At 50.1% G+C, this 16,426-nt stretch overlaps 5 protein-coding genes across 5 annotated transcripts; all 5 read right to left on the minus strand.

The window, feature by feature from the left end:
• Nucleotides 1–881: 881 nt before the first annotated feature.
• On the minus strand, nt 882–1,752 carry BJY04DRAFT_196363 (uncharacterized protein). Its single transcript, XM_073712349.1, has one exon. It carries the CDS (start codon nt 1,727–1,729, stop codon nt 1,001–1,003), a length of 729 nt encoding a protein of 242 aa, XP_073567965.1. The 5' UTR covers nt 1,730–1,752; the 3' UTR covers nt 882–1,000.
• Nucleotides 1,753–6,523: 4,771 nt separating this feature from the next.
• On the minus strand, nt 6,524–10,763 carry BJY04DRAFT_221299 (uncharacterized protein; the record flags this gene model as incomplete). Its single annotated transcript, XM_073717073.1, has 4 exons — nt 6,524–6,571; nt 6,624–8,123; nt 8,172–9,742; nt 9,794–10,763. 4 exons carry the CDS (start codon nt 10,761–10,763, stop codon nt 6,524–6,526), a joined length of 4,089 nt encoding a protein of 1,362 aa, XP_073567966.1.
• A 73-nt stretch (nt 10,764–10,836) lies between these two features.
• On the minus strand, nt 10,837–12,551 carry BJY04DRAFT_114445 (uncharacterized protein). Its single transcript, XM_073708217.1, has 2 exons — nt 11,986–12,551; nt 10,837–11,895 (listed from the first exon to the last, which is right to left on the minus strand). Exons 1-2 carry the CDS (start codon nt 12,450–12,452, stop codon nt 11,442–11,444), a joined length of 921 nt encoding a protein of 306 aa, XP_073567967.1. The 5' UTR covers nt 12,453–12,551; the 3' UTR covers nt 10,837–11,441.
• Nucleotides 12,552–12,853: 302 nt separating this feature from the next.
• On the minus strand, nt 12,854–13,793 carry BJY04DRAFT_196373 (uncharacterized protein). Its single transcript, XM_073712350.1, has 3 exons — nt 13,442–13,793; nt 13,235–13,375; nt 12,854–13,176 (listed from the first exon to the last, which is right to left on the minus strand). Exons 1-3 carry the CDS (start codon nt 13,725–13,727, stop codon nt 13,121–13,123), a joined length of 483 nt encoding a protein of 160 aa, XP_073567968.1. The 5' UTR covers nt 13,728–13,793; the 3' UTR covers nt 12,854–13,120.
• Nucleotides 13,794–15,226: 1,433 nt separating this feature from the next.
• BJY04DRAFT_229893 (HpcH/HpaI aldolase family protein) lies at nt 15,227–16,368 on the minus strand (the record flags this gene model as incomplete). The annotated part of the gene is made up of 6 exons (XM_073719153.1): nt 16,238–16,368; nt 16,056–16,176; nt 15,880–16,008; nt 15,602–15,824; nt 15,431–15,547; nt 15,227–15,381 (listed from the first exon to the last, which is right to left on the minus strand). Exons 1-6 carry the CDS (start codon nt 16,303–16,305, stop codon nt 15,227–15,229), a joined length of 813 nt encoding a protein of 270 aa, XP_073567969.1. The 5' UTR covers nt 16,306–16,368.
• Between the last annotated feature and the right edge of the window lie 58 nt (nt 16,369–16,426).

Below are 16,426 nucleotides of genomic sequence, written 5' to 3' on the forward strand. Positions count from 1 at the left end.
AGGGCGGCTCATCAAGTGGCTGCGTATCGTTTTTGGCCCCAGATGCCTGAGAAGCTTCCGCTTTGAGAGGCGGAGGCAAAGCGGCGATCTATCGCAAAAAAAAAAAACAAAAACAAAGAAGAAAAAACAGACTGGAAAGAGTTGTCTCTGGCGTACACGTCACTGCTGCTGCTTAGAAGCTCGATAGTTTCCTGGGAGTGTCATCTCTGCCTAGCTTTTTGATGTAATGTTGATGGATATCATGCACAGTTCCTTGGTTTGCTGATTCAGGTATCAGGTAAGGGGTGACCTCTTTAACCTTTTTCAACAGCCAAAGCTTGCAGGCCTGCTCGGTGAATCATGCAATGATAGTTTTAGAGGTGTGTGACCCCATTAACCGATTTACCACATACATAGATAGTCTCCTATGGGATATACTATGGACACCGCATAATTTAGTGGCATTCTCAATCAGCTGCAGAGAACTAAGCAGACCACAAAAGCTGGGAGTTGTAATTTCCAGAAACCATCCATTTTAGACCGTGGGGAGAGATGAATGTGCCAAACAAATTAGACTTACTTGATCTTGTTAGACTGAATGGAGACTGAAAGTAACATAGCAAGAGCGGGTGCATGGTTAAGCAATTAGATAGAAACAGCAATGTGGATCGACTAACTGTGATACTACGTGAAAGTACTCTGTCACACCGCAATCGTCAGAATCATTGTGGGCGGAGACCCTGAACATAGATCCCATTCATATAACCAGAAGATAACTTGAATGTTGACATAGTGAGTGGCAAAAGCAAAAGCTAACCACACATAGATGCTGGTCAAAGAATATCCAGATCAACAGATACTGCAGCCCAAAGAAAGCAAAAACGACAAAGAGAGAATAAGAGGTAGGAGCACTGAGCGGGCCTACTCTAACTCATCCGTCGTTTCTCCATCACTCCACTGGCATACTCAGGATGGGCTCAACAAGGCTTTGGCCCTCAACGCAAGTCCGCTCGGATACCTATCAATATCTGTTCCGTCGAATATTCCGGAGAATGTACCAACAAGAACAGTTCATCTCCACCCCGAAGACAACAACGGTGGGCCAGAATACCAATCCACCATTCCAGGCCAAGGGGCCGGTGTGGTGTATGTGTGCCCCCGATCCCAAAGCAAGCACGATCGGTGCAAGGAAGTTAACCCATCCCATGACCCTCGGAAACACCGGATCAGCACTCTGATCGGCGAAGATTGCCCAAGCAATGGTCCAGAACTGCACCCAGAACAGCGGCCAGGTCAGAAGGAGTGACATCCACATAGCATCGTTGATGAATTGTACCAATTCAGCACTATAGTCACGGAACCCCAATAGGGACATAAAAATAGCCGACATCATCCAGACCCAAACGCCAGCTGTTGCGCTGGCGAGCTGGAGATTTGCAATTGCTGGGTCCACATTTGGAATAAGTCGAATCTGGCTAGTGATTGCAGTCGAGTAGGGAAGGAAGAGGGCCCCGGACACGAAGAGGAATAGAGTCGCAGCTTTAGTGCCTTTCTGATAGGTTGCATAATGCGTCTTGACTTTTTCGGCATCCCACCATGGTCTCGTGGGGGGGATGTTTCTCGAGGTGGCGAGGCCAATTATAAGAAGAACGGCTGAGAGGCAGCCACAGACAGTAATACAGCATAGCCATGTTTTGTTGGTAAGAGTCCTGGCCAGCTTTCTGTTATTGGTTGGGGTAGAAAGCGTCATGATATCAATATGTCAGAGAATAGAACGATATTGTACTATAATCGAGAGCTGCTTGGCTCGGGTCAACCAAGCATTTATAGGCATAGCCAGTGCAAGCCCTTACACATACCAATTCATCGACTGCATCATGCATGTATTACTTGAAATGACCAACAATCAACCCCGGCTGAGATACGGTAAGACCTGGTCGAGAGATATGAGATCTTTCAATTTTGCCACCATATAGAAACGAGGAGAGACATGAAGACGTGAACAGGTAATTTAGGGAGGCATATTGAATTGGTCCAGAGACCACCAATTTGGAAGACTGTTTACAGAAGGGAATTTTGCTTCGCCGTATCCACAGCAGGTTTACGATAGGGCTGGAAAACCTACGTAGGGGATTTCAAGAGATATTGTGACGACCTTGAATCAAAAGCGCAATACTTCTAGCCACTTCGGTGTGATAATTATGGCATGGACTCGAGAGCAAGGGGAATGAGTCCACTCCATGCTCCCTCTTCACCTTCCCTAGCAAGGAGGCCATGGCTGCTTTACTCGCCAGATACTTTTAGCTGCACCTACCTGTTCAACACGTACGTAGACCCAAGATACATGTAGTGGGTCTGTCCTAACGCAGCAATTGGCACGATGAGGCCAAGAAGGGGCTCCAGACTGGCTGTACAAACCAAGATACTCAGATCATGGAAAGCGCGTCCATTCAAGTCAGTAGTAGCCACATGCGCAAGCGCATCATAAGCGGTGAATCATTGTTCTCTGATCTTGGGAATGCGGTAAAGGTTTGAGTTGAGATTTTGTGGATGCCTGGTGTCACCAAAGATGTGGCTTACATTAGATGGTGGCACTGCAGTTAATTTGAATATAGCTGTAAGCCTTCGGCTTCATGAAGCTCAATGAAGTAAAACCTTAACCCCTTGTGCTTGTACTGCTACAGAACGTGCTGTTTGTATGGTATTCAGTAACATTCAGTCCGACAGGCCTTGGGATCAGCGCCAGCGATAGTACGGCCCTCCACAAGAAGCAGGCAGAGACTCCCCAGCTGATGATGATCACCGGTTGAGAGCAATGTCCAAGACAGGCATAACAACTAATCTATCTAGGGTTGACTAGTGTACATCTCACAGAATCTGGAGGCCATTTCTCAATTCTGGCTGAGTTACTTACCAAGGTGCCTTTGTTCACCTTCATGACCCTTCTTTGCATGAAGTAGCTGGCCCACTTGAACTTAATATTAGGTTTTCGTCTGCACGAGATCATGCATTAACCTCAGGATACACAAGATTTCACGCAGCGCTGCTCTTGAAACATGCAGGTAATCCTCTTGGCAGCTGGATTACGCCAATACCTACGTAATCTGTTCAGATGATGTTTCCGAGAAAAGTCAATCTCGATAAATTTTGCTGGTCTAAGATTTGCTACACCGCTACTGATCGATGCAAGGCCTGCTGTAACTTATTGAGATCACCAAAGATTGAAAGACAGGTTTGATCAAGCAACAGACTGTCGTAGCATCATCGGCATAGGCCTAGAACGTGATAACGCGACACAGGGAATTGGGCGGCGGGAGTCAATTTCTCTATCACTACATGACTACTGTTTATATTAAGGGCCCTGTTCTTTCTCCTATACGTGATTTCCATGGCTTTGCCATTCAAGATTTTATCTTTATATGCAGTTTCCTGCAATACCTCACAGCCCAGCCTTAGCTTTCCAGAAACATTCTCTATATTATTCAACGCCTTTATATCTCCTTCATTAGCTCCGCTATCATGGACAGCACGCGCGGCGGCGAGAAAACACTGGAGCTTCTCCGCACCCGTCTTCTAGACGCAGTCCGCAAAGAAGCAATGGTGCTTGTGGCGGAAAAGTTTGGGAGCCCCGAGGATATTGATCGGAATTTCAAATCTTTATTCCAAGCAGAGCTAGGCCCACACGAGATAGCTACTCCGGATCGGACCACGTTCTGCAACGACAAACCGGCCACCTATGATGTGATTGGATACAACCCAAGCAGCTTGAGTATTCCGAAAAGCCCTATCATGAAGTCCATCCGCGACAATCTCGTTGGTGTTTGGAGTATCCTAGAATTCAGCATGGTTGAGACGGCGAATCGGACCCAGAAGATACAGCCGTGGGGACCCACCCTTGATGGCCAGATGATTTTCACTGCGGATGGGTATATGAATGGCCTTGTTGCGATTCCGGGGCAGGCTCCATTTGGAGGCGATGAGCCCTGGACTTCAGGGGCAGCTGAGCTAGCCGAGTCGGCGAGGCGGTCTTGCTCCTACAGTGGGAAGTTCTCCATTGAGCTGACAACCCTTGGACCAGCCTTGCGTTACGACATCGAAATTTGCAACTACCCAGTTTTTCGGGGAATCAACTACCGGGTGTTTATCGACTTCATGAAGAAGACGGATCAGCAACTCTTGGTTACGACGTTGTTCACCGACGTATTGGGTGATGCATCAAAGCAGAAACAGGAGGTTTGGCGGAAGGTATAAGAGCAGCTCACTGCTATCTCTCATGGATGACGGGACGACTATTCAGTCTGTGAACAGGAATTACCATGAAAGCGATATGCATAGTAGTAGATAGGAAAGATGAGATCATTTATGTTGTTGTGATTCAGGCTTCTAAACTGTCACGAGAGCTCGGCTGGATGGCAGCAACTACCGGTAATAACCAGCAGAATAGCAATGTGATCCTCAACAGGAAGCTTACCTTTGCTATTCTGAGCAGTCCGTAGTACTAGTTGAGCCGACACTATACCGCAGACAACACAGCTCGAAAGACGACAGCGAAATAGTAGTACCCAACCAGAAACACAAAATGGTGGGCGCTGCCAGTGTACCCATCCAACACAGTGGGGACAGCGGTACTAATGTCTGAGAGCATATTGGATGGCAGGGAGATATGCGATACAGATGGGAAGGGGGAGGGTGGGATTGGGGAGTTCAGGAGGGAGTCCACTGTGGACAGCAGCGCGGTATAGAAAGAAAACTAACATATTCAGGTGCTTAATAGCAAGGATTACTATACTTCCATCGTGGACCCGCTAGTGCTTCAACCCACTGCCCGCCTAGTAGGGTTAGTAGTGACAGCCGTTTATTTGACCGAATGAACAAAAAACTTATACTTGCTCCGCTCGCTAGCCGACATGCTCGCGACGCTTGCGGGTCTCCCTGCGGTCGCTACAAAAAAACGTACAACAAATGGGATTCGCATGTGGTCAGCCACCATATAATTAACTAGCCGGCAAGTGGGTTTCGCGTGGCCAGAGGTTGCATGGGTGCCGTCCCCTGCAAATAGGTAAACTTCGGGTGAGGCTGCTTTACAGTCGCGCGACTTGGGTAAGATGCGGGTCAATCCATCCACGGATTGAGTAGGTGCGTGATAGACAGAATACGCTGGCCACCAAAATCGAAATCCCCATCTCAATTACGCGGAGCGAGGTGGGGTATAGATCGCAGTGTACGTTTGCCTCTGTAAAGATCCTCGGCCAGATTGCCATTTCTGCTGCACCGACTAGGGATGAATATGAAGGCAAGCTAATTATCATGCCGGATCAGGACGAGCCGACTAGTGCGAAGGAGATTCAGCCGGCTATTGCGGGGTCGCTTAGGCTGACAGAGGATAAGCCTCGTGCGAATGCTACTGGGGAAGAGGCCATAGAGCCGAGCGAGTACATCGACATGTATCATCATCTATAATTGTAGAACGGGAAACCGAAAGCGCTGACACTTGGGGTTGGTGCTAGGAGTAAACAATTGTATACCGTTTCCTGGTGGCATGGGTTCCATAGGCATGTGAGTTCAGGAGGTTGAGGGCTGTTGGGTTTACCTACTAGCAAAGAGAGCCGCTTGAGGGGTGGATCGAGGCTTTTGAGATGTCTGGGAATGCTAGGGTAATTTTCTGATACCCCAATAGATAATGTTATTACTTCATGGTATTGGTATCTCTTCCGGAGCCATCTGGTAACACTAATCAAGGATCAAATCCAAAAATATCATCTGCTTCTGGAGGTTAAGTAAAAGGACAACCATATTGCCACAAACAGCCATGTATCGAGGCCTGTACTCTGGCGGCAGCCAAAGAAAATTATCGCCCTTGTATGTGACCCACTGTCTTCTGATAAATAGCCCATCGAATCGAACGCTCAACCTATCATCTGATCGATGCAGCTTAAGGGTGCCAATATTTGTTCTGAGGATTTGATCGTCATCCGAAAATGAAAGGCTCTCAATTGCAGGGATGTCGTCGAGTGTGTACAAAAACTTCCCGGTCATTGTGTCCCACAGTCGCAGGGAGTTATGCGCCGAGTAAGTCCTGGAGTAGGTCCAGTCGCCACCCGGCCAACCCGATGCAGAGAACAAGAGCTTGCCATCCTTTGTAAAAACAACTCGGCTGGCCATATTGGCGTGGCCCTCGAATGTCTGTAAGCATTGCCCTGTAGCTAGGCTCCAGAGATTGATAGCCTTGTCGTCAAGTTTGCCAGCTTCTGGTTGTCGGGTGAAAACACAGCTCCGCCTCCTTGATCTGTATTTCGATGAATGGTGTGTGTGCACTGGCCGCTGAATAGATCCCAGACCTGGACTGTTTTACTATTCGCCGTGGCCATTCTTTGCCCGTCAGGAGACAAGGTAGCCCGGTCTATTGATCCGGTGCACTCCTTCAACGATGCCATGCATTGCCCATTTGACCGGTCCCATACCTTCTTTGTCTTGTTGTTCACTACTACCACCCGATCTCCCAAGGTCGGGAGTATATATTTGTCATGTTTGTTGGGAATGGTCATTAAACACCTTCCAGCGGACAAATCCCACAGTATTGCACCCTGCCCTTCTAACATTGACAGCAGCGTTTCCCCAGAAGAAAGGAAGAAAAACCAAGACACCTTCCCTTTAGGGACCTTTAGTTGCCGCATAAGATTCCCACTTATAGTATCCCAGATTTGAATGGTGTTTTCATGTTGCGTTGCCATTTTTGTTCCTTCGGGCGATGTAGCAATCCCGCAGTATCCATCATATCGCCGCTCGGCCGCCTCCGAAACTTGCTCAGCTGACACATCCCATATCAGCACGGTATCATCATAAGACCCTGATGCAAGGACACTGTTGCCGTCTTGCAATGGAGGTGCGAAGGTCACTCCAATGACCCAGCTTGTGTGTCCACTCAGTACTCGCAAGAGTGTACCATCGACAGGGTCCCAGAGCCGTACTTCATTCCCGTAATACCAGGCTGCTGATGCCAGCACCTTTCCGTCCATTGAGAACCTAACGTCACTTGCCCAACCATGATTTTGGAGGACCCTTAAGCATTGACCAGTAATGGGGTCCCACAGCCTAACAGTCGCGTCTTCACCTGAGGAAGCTAACATGCTACTATTAGGGGAGAAGGCGATCGCAGTGATTGGCCTCATATGTCCTCTAAGGTTTGAGAGGCTTTGTCCAGTGGACGGGCTCCACAGCTGCACCGTGTTTGCGCCAATTTCTTCCAAACTTGTGCTAGTCTTGTTACCACAGGCCGATGCAAGGATGCTTCCATCATGGGAGAAAGCCAGTGCGCAGATTATCCGAATGTCGGTCTTCATGGTATGTTCACATCTCCCGGTCAGTGAGTCCCATACACGTATGGTTCCATCAATCGATGCAGATGCAAGTGTGTTTGCCCGATGCGGTGCAGGTGAGAAAGCAACCGCAAATATAGGGCCTGTATGCCCTTCAAGCAGATGTATGCACTGTCTGGCAGATGGATCCCACGCCCTGACTGTCTTATCAGCTGATGATGTTGCCAGTGTCTGCCCATTGCATGAGAATGCGAGCTGATAAACTGGCAAAGTGTGTCCCAACAATCGCCCTAGACACTGGCCAGTCACAACATCCCATATGTACACCATCTTGCCACATGCTGCGGCTAGGGTGGCCCCATCCTTGGAAAACTCACAGCTCTTCGTTGCCGGGGATATGGGCCATGAGTCTTCAAATTCCAGCGACAAACCCTCGGCCGTTTCCTCCAGTTGAAGGCTCTCCGGCTCTGTCGCTGGCTGGAAGATGTGTAGACAGTCTCCTGTTAAGGTATCCCAGAGCCGCACTGTGCGACCTGATGTTGAGGCGAGCATCTTGCCATCAGAGGAAAAGGTGAAATACCGAGCGCCATTGAGCTGGCACTCCAGGGTCTGCTGCACAGGGCTCCATTGACTTGAGATTCGAGGTATGGTCGTGAGCCACCGGAGCAGTTGATTCTGAAACCGAACACGTATCAAGCTCTGTGATGGTGCAAATAGCAGAGCGGAAAAATATATCTGCAATGGGGATTTTTCAAGAACAGCCTTATTAGCCTGGCTCAGTCGCCTTGCGTCCCAGGTAAGTTCTTGAAGATGAGAGCAGTCCGAGTCCTAGTTCGGGGATTAGCAACCATGGTATGAAAAACGTAATGTACGCACCTTTGCGAGAGAATCCAAAGAAAGTATTGCACGAATGCCCTCCGGTACTTTGCGCATCCAGCCAAGTACCTCAAGCCAATGGAGTACGTGATCCCGCAAGAAATCATGAACAATGTCATTGTCACTTAGCAGAACATTGCTTCGCTGGATGTGATGGACCCAGAAAAGACACGCATATTGAAGCTCCAACGAGACGCTTCGCTGCAATTGAGTCTCATCAATATCATCTACGGACGCGCCGTAAGTCGCGAGATCATACATGTTCTCTCTGAGGTTTGCTCTCATCAGTCGCAGGCATCCGTGCGCCAAGTCATGATGAGCCTGTGGCTCGTCTACCCAGAAATTCTCGTCTTTACACCTGTCTTTATCAAGCAAGAAATCGCGAAATGAAGGGTGGTGTAGTCGGATTTTTCGAGTGGGGTCATGGGGAATGTCTAGGATCGCATGGAGATTTGTCAACATATAGGTGACGCGCTGCATGCGAAGCTGAAGTAGCTTACACACCGACTCGAGGGGAAGTGGAGACGACAGGAGGACAATAGCCCCAAGTGCTTGTCTAAGCAGACCATAGAGCTTGCTTTGTTCTTGTCTCGTGTAGGCTACGGGGACAGCGCTGCAAAGAACTGAGGTATAGATCTTATTGAGGCTCTCCTCTGGACCACTGCCTGATGATCCCCCTTGCAGAACAGTGTTCAAACGCTCCTCAGCGAATGGGCCTCCTTCGTCGATGAACCGACACGCAGTTGCACACCATATGAAGAGACCACTTGATTTTTCTGTTAGGAGGTCAAGGGTTTTCGAGCCAGGCCACGACGACTCACAGCCTATATGACCGGCTATAAGACGTAGTTCATGCTGTAAATAGATGGAGATATCGTGGCGCAGTGCCTCAGAAGGTAGATGATGTAGAACCAGATTGCAGCGGTTCTCTGCAGGGATACGAAAGAGCTCATGCTCAATAGGAAGGGTCGGTCTGCTCGTGATGAAGACCTTGATTAGATTACACGAGGCGACTTGTGCTTCGCCCAAAATTTGTATAATCATTCGGATATTTCGTTCGTCATCACATTCGTCGAGGGCGTCAAGCACAATGAGATATGGCGGCAGCCTCGACTCGTTACTTAGGTCTGATAACGGCCGAATAACAAGCTGTCGCCATTGATCCGTAAGCGACTGTGAGCCTATGTCCACGCATGCTCCAATCGCTTTGCACATAGGTGACTGAAGTCGCGAAATATAGTTACTGAGCTGCCGGGCAATAGTTGTGACAAATTGTCTGGCATGGCCGGTGTCTCCACCACCCCTTGAGAAGAAGAAACTAGCCCCTAGGCGTTCTTTGTCGTGGTATTGCCGGGTAATTGTACGAGCAATTGTTGATTTTCCGATTCCTGCCCAGCCGTTTAACCAAAAAATGGAAGCTCCATCCTGCCTGTCGGCCCAGTCATTAATTTTCTGGAGAACCTGGGAGCGGGTATTATCAAGGCAAGTGGCCTCATGTTGTCGTTGGTATGAGTTGAATGTCGCCTCTGCAACATATGGTAGCCGGCCGAGAGTTTCTTGCTGATCTGTATCTGTATATCAATAGGTTAGTAAAGGTCATCCGCTGATAAGGTCTCGGCTACCTGGTTCGTCTCTAGAGACTTTATCTGCAGTCCGTATCCTTGCCACAGAAGCTGGCGGTATGACTGCCAGTAACTCCTTTGTGTATGCCGCAGCCGTTGCACTCGCATACGGCTGCCAGTCCTTGTTCTTGTGCGAGTCGGCATAATCGCATATGCCTCGAATAACGATGCAACCAAAAGAGTTCATCAGACCAGCAGCTTCCATCTCAAAACAGAGCACCCCTCCAAGCTCCAAACTAACGTGATCTCGTTCAGTGCCCTTTCGCATCACAAGATTGCCGGACGCAATCGTGCCATAGTGGACTACCGGGTTCTCCCCACGAATACACCGCTGTATGAGTTCCCCTTCGTCGCAATTATTGCTGCAAGTCTCCCCAAGCGAATGCTCGTAGCCGGCCTTGAACAAGACGTCCCGTTCGGGGCCAGGTGACTGGAAGCCTGGTAACTTCTCGAAATAAACGAGGTATTCGTGTAGCCGAGTTTTTCCTCTCAAGTGGCTCGCCTGCAGCTTCGCAACAGCCTCTAGCAGCACCTTAGGTGGAGCGTTTAAATGACCCGTCCGCTCCAGACCATTTGGTGTAGATTTACCAAAGTCATACTGCACAACTCCGCCATGCATCTTTTCAGGGAGACTGACGACAACATCACCAAGGCGGATATCTGCTTTTGCCGATGGGACGCCTCCGCCGATGCCAACAAGGACGGCGAACCGGATTGCTGGATATGAAGATTGGAGGCGCGCGGCGACCGTAGCGGCGGAGTTCGTGCCCATCTGGCCTTTGGGGAGGCAAGCGACCACAACATTATGGTCGCCGATCCGACCGAGGGTGTATATGCTATTTGAGTCGTGGTTATCGAACCCGTCATGGACCTCGTCAAGCATTTCCTGAGCAGCCGCGAGCTCAGTGGGAAGCGCGCAGATCCACCCCACCGTGTATTCTTCCACGGACAGACGCCGCCGTTTCGCCATGGTTTTCCCTAGTGCTTATCGCAGTCAAAGTATTGGAACATTACTGAAGCTTGTCGATGGTCGAATGTGTGCCTATCTCGCTCCTTCGATTCGGTGTCCCGGGCTGAGCGAGGGGCAATTTGGCGCACGTCAGCAAGGCAGACTGCGACTGTGAGGGCGCTAAAGGGCGAAAAAAGCAAAAACACAGCAGGCACAGATCCCACCACTCATATACAGGCGGAACAAGCAACACCCGAAGCCATCATCCTAGAGTCTCTCGCTAGAGGATCCACCCCAACCTTGACAACAGACCTTGTCGGCGCCATCTCACGCGTCGTGCCTCAACTTACAGGTGTTGCAGTTGAAGGTGTCAACCCGCAGGAGTCCATATCTGTGCATGGAGGCGACTCGCTTGTCGTCGTGGAATTCCGTAACTGGCTTCGTAAGACCATTGATCCGGGGTTCGGGGCCGGTAAGGATCTAGGGAAGATTTCGCTGAGAGAGATTGCAGAGTTGGCTGGGAAGTATGCGAAGAAATGAGGTGTCAGTAGTAGACCTCTAGCTGATAGGTAGCTATAATCCCGTTTGACGCCAAAGTATGAAGTGGATGAGTTTCAAACCACAAGCCAGTAATCTGTTCCAGTGAACATAGCACACCCATCCGCAACACGTCCTCGGTGTCCATCATCACCACCCTCATTAGATTGCATAAGTAACAGCCCAATTCATCCCCTTACTCCCTTCCTTCCGCTTATCACCCCCATGCCTAACACACCACCCCTGCCCCGCCATAGTAGGCGTCATCCTCCCAACGCGATCGCTAATAACCCTCGGCGGTACCGGAAACATCCCCTTGCGTTTCTTGATCGGGTTCAGAAGATCGTCAATCTCCCCAGTTAGCCCCCACATCGGACGGAGAATAATGCATAGGGACTCAAGCCGATCGAATTTCCCGAGCGCGTCGAGGACCTCGCCCCACCGTTTCATCGCGCTCGGCGGGGTACCTTCGCCGCAGCGAGGAGATTCAACGGTCACATCCAGGAAAAAACTCAGCGTTGACTGCGACATGTGAGTCGGCATCTCAAGAACTGTCCGTGGATTCTCGAAATAGAAGGTATTCGTCGTATAGAGCATCTCGATGGTTTCAGTGTACCTATTCATTCCAGTCATCAGCGTGCCGAGAGAATCATCAAGCTAAGAAAGAAAGAAAAACTGAGAGAAGGGTAAGGTAAGAAGAACATACACCATCTTACAACTCCTCAACAAGCCCGCAACTCTCCTCTCCCTCATCTGCACTGCCGTCGGTCTTCGCTGAACATCCCAGCTGCCCTTGCCGTCTCTGGGCGAGCAAAGTCGATGATTAATCTCGCACCGGCAGCAAAGCCGTTCTCTATTCTCTTCTAACTCCAGCCTATCCTTCTTGGGGACGGTGCAGAGGAAACTCCTAAATCTGTTCATTCGGCCGCCGACGTAGGCGATGTGGACTGCAGTCGGGAAGGTGAAGATGTAGCTGTAGATGATATTGCGGAGTTCCGGGGGGAGGTGGAAGAGGGGGGATTGGCGTTGTGAGTGAGGGGTTGTTTCTGAAGAGGTGAAATGAAGTTTTTCGGGTGCTCTTCGTGGGGTTTTTTTAGTTTGTTTGGGGGCTGGGGGTGATGTTGTGGTTGTGGCTGTGGTTATTGCGCGTTTGCGTTTTGCTGTGGGTGGCATGCTGTGTGCGTGGCCTAGGTACTTCTTGTGGCGGGTGTTTAGTCTGTGTGCGGATGTAGGACCAGATGTTGATTTTCAAATGTAGTAGAATATAGGACCGTTCTGGGGTTTATATTCAGGACGCAGGACAGGAGGGAGTCGTGGAGGCTGAGCGCGTTGGACGTTTGGAGATGCTGGGGGTGGAGAACAAAGTGCGGGTGGGGCTGGGGCTCAGCGCGCCCCGCTCATAGTAACAATCCTATTGGCTCATCGCTGGATACGAGATACGACTCGGGCCTCGGAGTCCGGAGGCTAGGTGCTCCGTCGGTTTTGATGAGCGCACCACGTACATGGCTTGGGATCTCAGCCTTGAAAGTATATTGAGGCATTTCGGTATGATATAGAAACAGTCAGAGCCTTGTAGTATACTTGAGCCTGCTATTTCTCGTCGGCTTTGTCTTCTCGTGGCCAAACGATTACCGGTTGCGATTATATATTTTTGGTGCGACCACACCAACGCTCGAAACGACAATATAAACAAACCGCCAATTGCTTCTCATTTATACACTGGTAAAGGATCATCTATAACGCTATTGAGACGAACAGGGCATTCATGAATATGAAGAACATTCCAGTTTACACATCCCCCCCAAGGTATATTACGTCGCTGCACTCTGGATAATGCAGCGTCATAATTCGTGAACAGCTCCTTGACCGATGTGTACTGTTTCTGACCGAGATATAGCTGGTTCGTTATGATCAAAAAGAGCCCCAGGTAGAGATCTTATATTGCTAGGACTCACTGCTCGTTGTGACGTGTTTGTACCAGACGCATCCGCTCTCTATATCTCGACCATCGTCCGTCGGCGATGTGCTTGAAGGGACCGGGCTGTGATGAAAGGAGAGTAATGACAACTCTCCGGGGTGTTCCGCACGCGATTGACCTGTGGGATAGAGGATACACTTAGGGCTTAAAACCTCTTCAGATCAGGAGTGGAAGAAGGACATACCAGAAGTCTTCTTTCGTCGTCGTCGATAGCAGCTCACAATACCAAGTATAGCGAGAATAAAGGTTGGAATGGTGATACACATGGTGACGAATGCGATGATTTCCTCTTTGGACCACGTCATTGTATGGAGAAAGCAGAAAAAATGAGATAGAGTAGTGCGGACTGTAGAGTGGTAGGAATAGCAAACGAAATTCAACCCTGTATGCGATTCAGAAAGCCAGGATAAGAGTGGACAGAATGATATAGCCAGGATCAAGTCAAGAAACATGGGCGGTATAAAAGTCATGGCCGGCTCATGCTGGGTTTGGTTTGGCAGCGGCTGCAGCGGTGTAATCCGCTTTTTTCTTCTCGCTTTCTACAGAATGCTTAGACGGGGCGATCCGTGGTGCATTTGCAGGGGTATAGATCTCTAGGAACAGCTGTGGAGAGAATCTAGATGCGGTCGGGCCAGGGCCAGAACATGGGCTACAGCTCGATGGGTTGAGAGTACTTTCCTCACGGACCCTCGCACCGCGATAGGCAACAGCATATGCAACAACGCAACAGCTTCAAGGCAAAAAGGGTTCGTGCTGACATGCATGCGAGGTTTGTTTCGTGGAGGCGGACTTTGTGCCGAGGCCCGCAAGGCTGGGTTTGAGTCCCCTAGTGTGGCGGTGTAGATGCGCCTTGAAGGCCTCGCGCTGCAATTTGAAGAGGTAAATTGACGCGATAGAACTTCGGATTATCTTACTAGTTGCAATGAAAACATCAATGAGTGGGGTGCTCTTAGGATGTTTCATGCCTTTGCCCTGGAATGAGGTGAGGTGGTCCGTATGCTGTCCATACCACGTTCAACAATAGGCCCAATGAAACTTTAACACCTTAGTAAAACAGGATGTGTTAGCAACTCAGTAAGCTGTGCGTAGGCTTGGTGTGTCGCGACATGTACCGTGCTGGGATGAGCCGTAAGGAGAGAAGGTCTGGGGGTGCCGCCGAGCAGGGCGGGCCGGCCCTTCAGAGTCTAGAACACTTATGCAGATCGAGATAAAACGTCACAAAGCCATCATAGCCTGTGCTTTTGAGTAGACGGGCCAGGCCGCCGTAGTTCGCAAGCCCAGCTTTGTACGCCCTGGGAAGGGTTGTCACTGGTCAGGGGGTGAGCTGCAGCATATCAACGCCGCAGCCTCACAAATAGCTTTCATGATGTTTGTGCTTTATCACCTCGATAGCAGAACAATATCGGGGACCCCAGTGCTATCTACGGATACTGTGGTACCTTTTCGGGTGCAATCGATGAGTCTGGCAGGAAGGATGCAGGGGCCTGTGTGTTGATCACCCTAATCTCCCAACATGGCCCACAAGCCACGTGGGAAACAGGGCTATGTTCTAGACCTGGTGTTCCAGACCGAGCCCAGCCTGAATGGCCTGCGGTCTGGCCAGAAAAGACATCTTTTGTTTTTCGAGGCTCTGCTTGATCGCTGGGGATGTGAGGCGCGAATCTAAGGGGAACCAGGACGCTAGCTACGGTTGGGCAGTAGTGGAAGGAACGGTCTGGACTCCGGCACACATCTGCGGTCGCTCTTTTCCCATGTCACGCTGCAGGATAGTGTGGTCCGTAATTTCCTTCACCGACGTCCTTACACGGTATCTTCTCGTGGCTGCGATGGCGTCCTGGGATCAAAATGCCAAGGCTCTGGGTCATTGATTTCGAAGACAACGCACAGGTCAATACTAGTGGGAGAAGCACAACGTGAGATTCCATTTCTGATGGTTGTATATCCTCTAGTCGATCTATATGAGTCAAAGCTAGTACCCATCCCGGGGCTTTCCACCCTCAATCTGCCCGCTGGCGACGCCAAGCTCTCGCAGGAAGCCGCTACCCAATACAGCAACATCCGTGGTAATAGAAACCAAGTCGAATCCCTGTTCCACGCGCTTCTGAGCATCAACGCCATCGGAAGCTAAATATCTGTCAGTAGATGCCCCTGGAAGATTTACGGCGGAACATACAGAAAATAGCGGCCTTCTTGCCCGCGTCGTGTGTGGCCTTCAGGATCCTCTTGATGGCATCCTCATGTTCCTTCCCGCCCCGCTGAACGCCCATCTGCTTGGAGAGGTCGAAGGGACCTATTGACCTGTTAGCAAAACCATTCGCACTCGACAAATATGATATTTACTCACCAATCAGCACGCCATCCAGACCCTCGACGGCGACAATCTTCTCCACATTTTCAACACCAGATCGCGATTCGATCTGCACAAAGACAACGGTGCTCTTATCCGCCTCCGCATCATACTGAGCAGCCGGAACATCGGGGAACGAGTGCAGGGCGAACATCGGGCCGTATCCTCGCGAGCCTTGTGGGGGGTACTTGGTGTATGAGACAATCTTTGCAGCATCCTCCTATACATCACATTAGCTTCAAACACGCACCGCTAAAGGATGCTTTCTATCGTACCGCGGTGTGACACATAGGGGTGACAATTCCATGGGCACCAGCATCAAGAGCACGCTTGATCAGCCACTCCTCTCCCCACGGAACACGAACGAGAGGGCTCGCGCCCTCGGAGGCGACGGCATTATTTAACTACATCTCTTAGTTTCGTCCCCTCAAGAATATCAGCTATGTCAAACCTCGTAATAGTCCTTGTCGGAGATCAGACCATGCTCGGCGTCAACAAGAACCCAGCTAAAGCGGTTTCCGTGCTGTGCTGTTGATCGGAGGATCGTCTTCGCGACGCCAGCGCCGGGGAGTCTGTATGGCCAGATAATCAGTTTCCTGCCTTTCGGATCTGCGAGATTGATCGAGGACCTACGTCAACCAGAAGCCATAGGCTGTTGTGGTCTTCTGCAGGGCAGTCTGGATAGCTGTTTTGATGGACATTATTACGGATGTTGACTTTAATTTTACAAAAAAGAGTTCAGGAGGGAGTTGAGAAGAAGAGAAGAGACAATGACGAGCGGAAGATGGCGGGGTCGGATGGTTCCCCGCAGTGCCTCCTTAT

Source organism: Aspergillus karnatakaensis (assembly GCF_047715665.1).
Source record: "Aspergillus karnatakaensis strain CBS 102800 unplaced genomic scaffold BJY04scaffold_48, whole genome shotgun sequence".
Lineage (NCBI taxonomy): Eukaryota > Fungi > Ascomycota > Eurotiomycetes > Eurotiales > Aspergillaceae > Aspergillus > Aspergillus karnatakaensis.

Bases quoted from the DNA above. Each gene is read 5' to 3' on its own strand.
- BJY04DRAFT_196373 (XM_073712350.1), bottom strand. From the start codon at position 13,727: ATGACTTTTATACCGCCCATGTTTCTTGACTTGATCCTGGCTATATCA. The intron at 13,376-13,441 runs GTATGTCCTTCT...TCTATCCCACAG, and splicing joins ACGACGAAAGAAGACTTCTG to GTCAATCGCGTGCGGAACAC. The intron at 13,177-13,234 runs GTGAGTCCTAGC...ATAACGAACCAG, and splicing joins CAAACACGTCACAACGAGCA to CTATATCTCGGTCAGAAACA.
- BJY04DRAFT_196363 (XM_073712349.1), bottom strand. From the start codon at position 1,729: ATGACGCTTTCTACCCCAACCAATAACAGAAAGCTGGCCAGGACTCTT.
- BJY04DRAFT_114445 (XM_073708217.1), bottom strand. From the start codon at position 12,452: ATGCCACCCACAGCAAAACGCAAACGCGCAATAACCACAGCCACAACC. The intron at 11,896-11,985 runs GTATGTTCTTCT...TGGAATGAATAG, and splicing joins TTGAGGAGTTGTAAGATGGT to GTACACTGAAACCATCGAGA.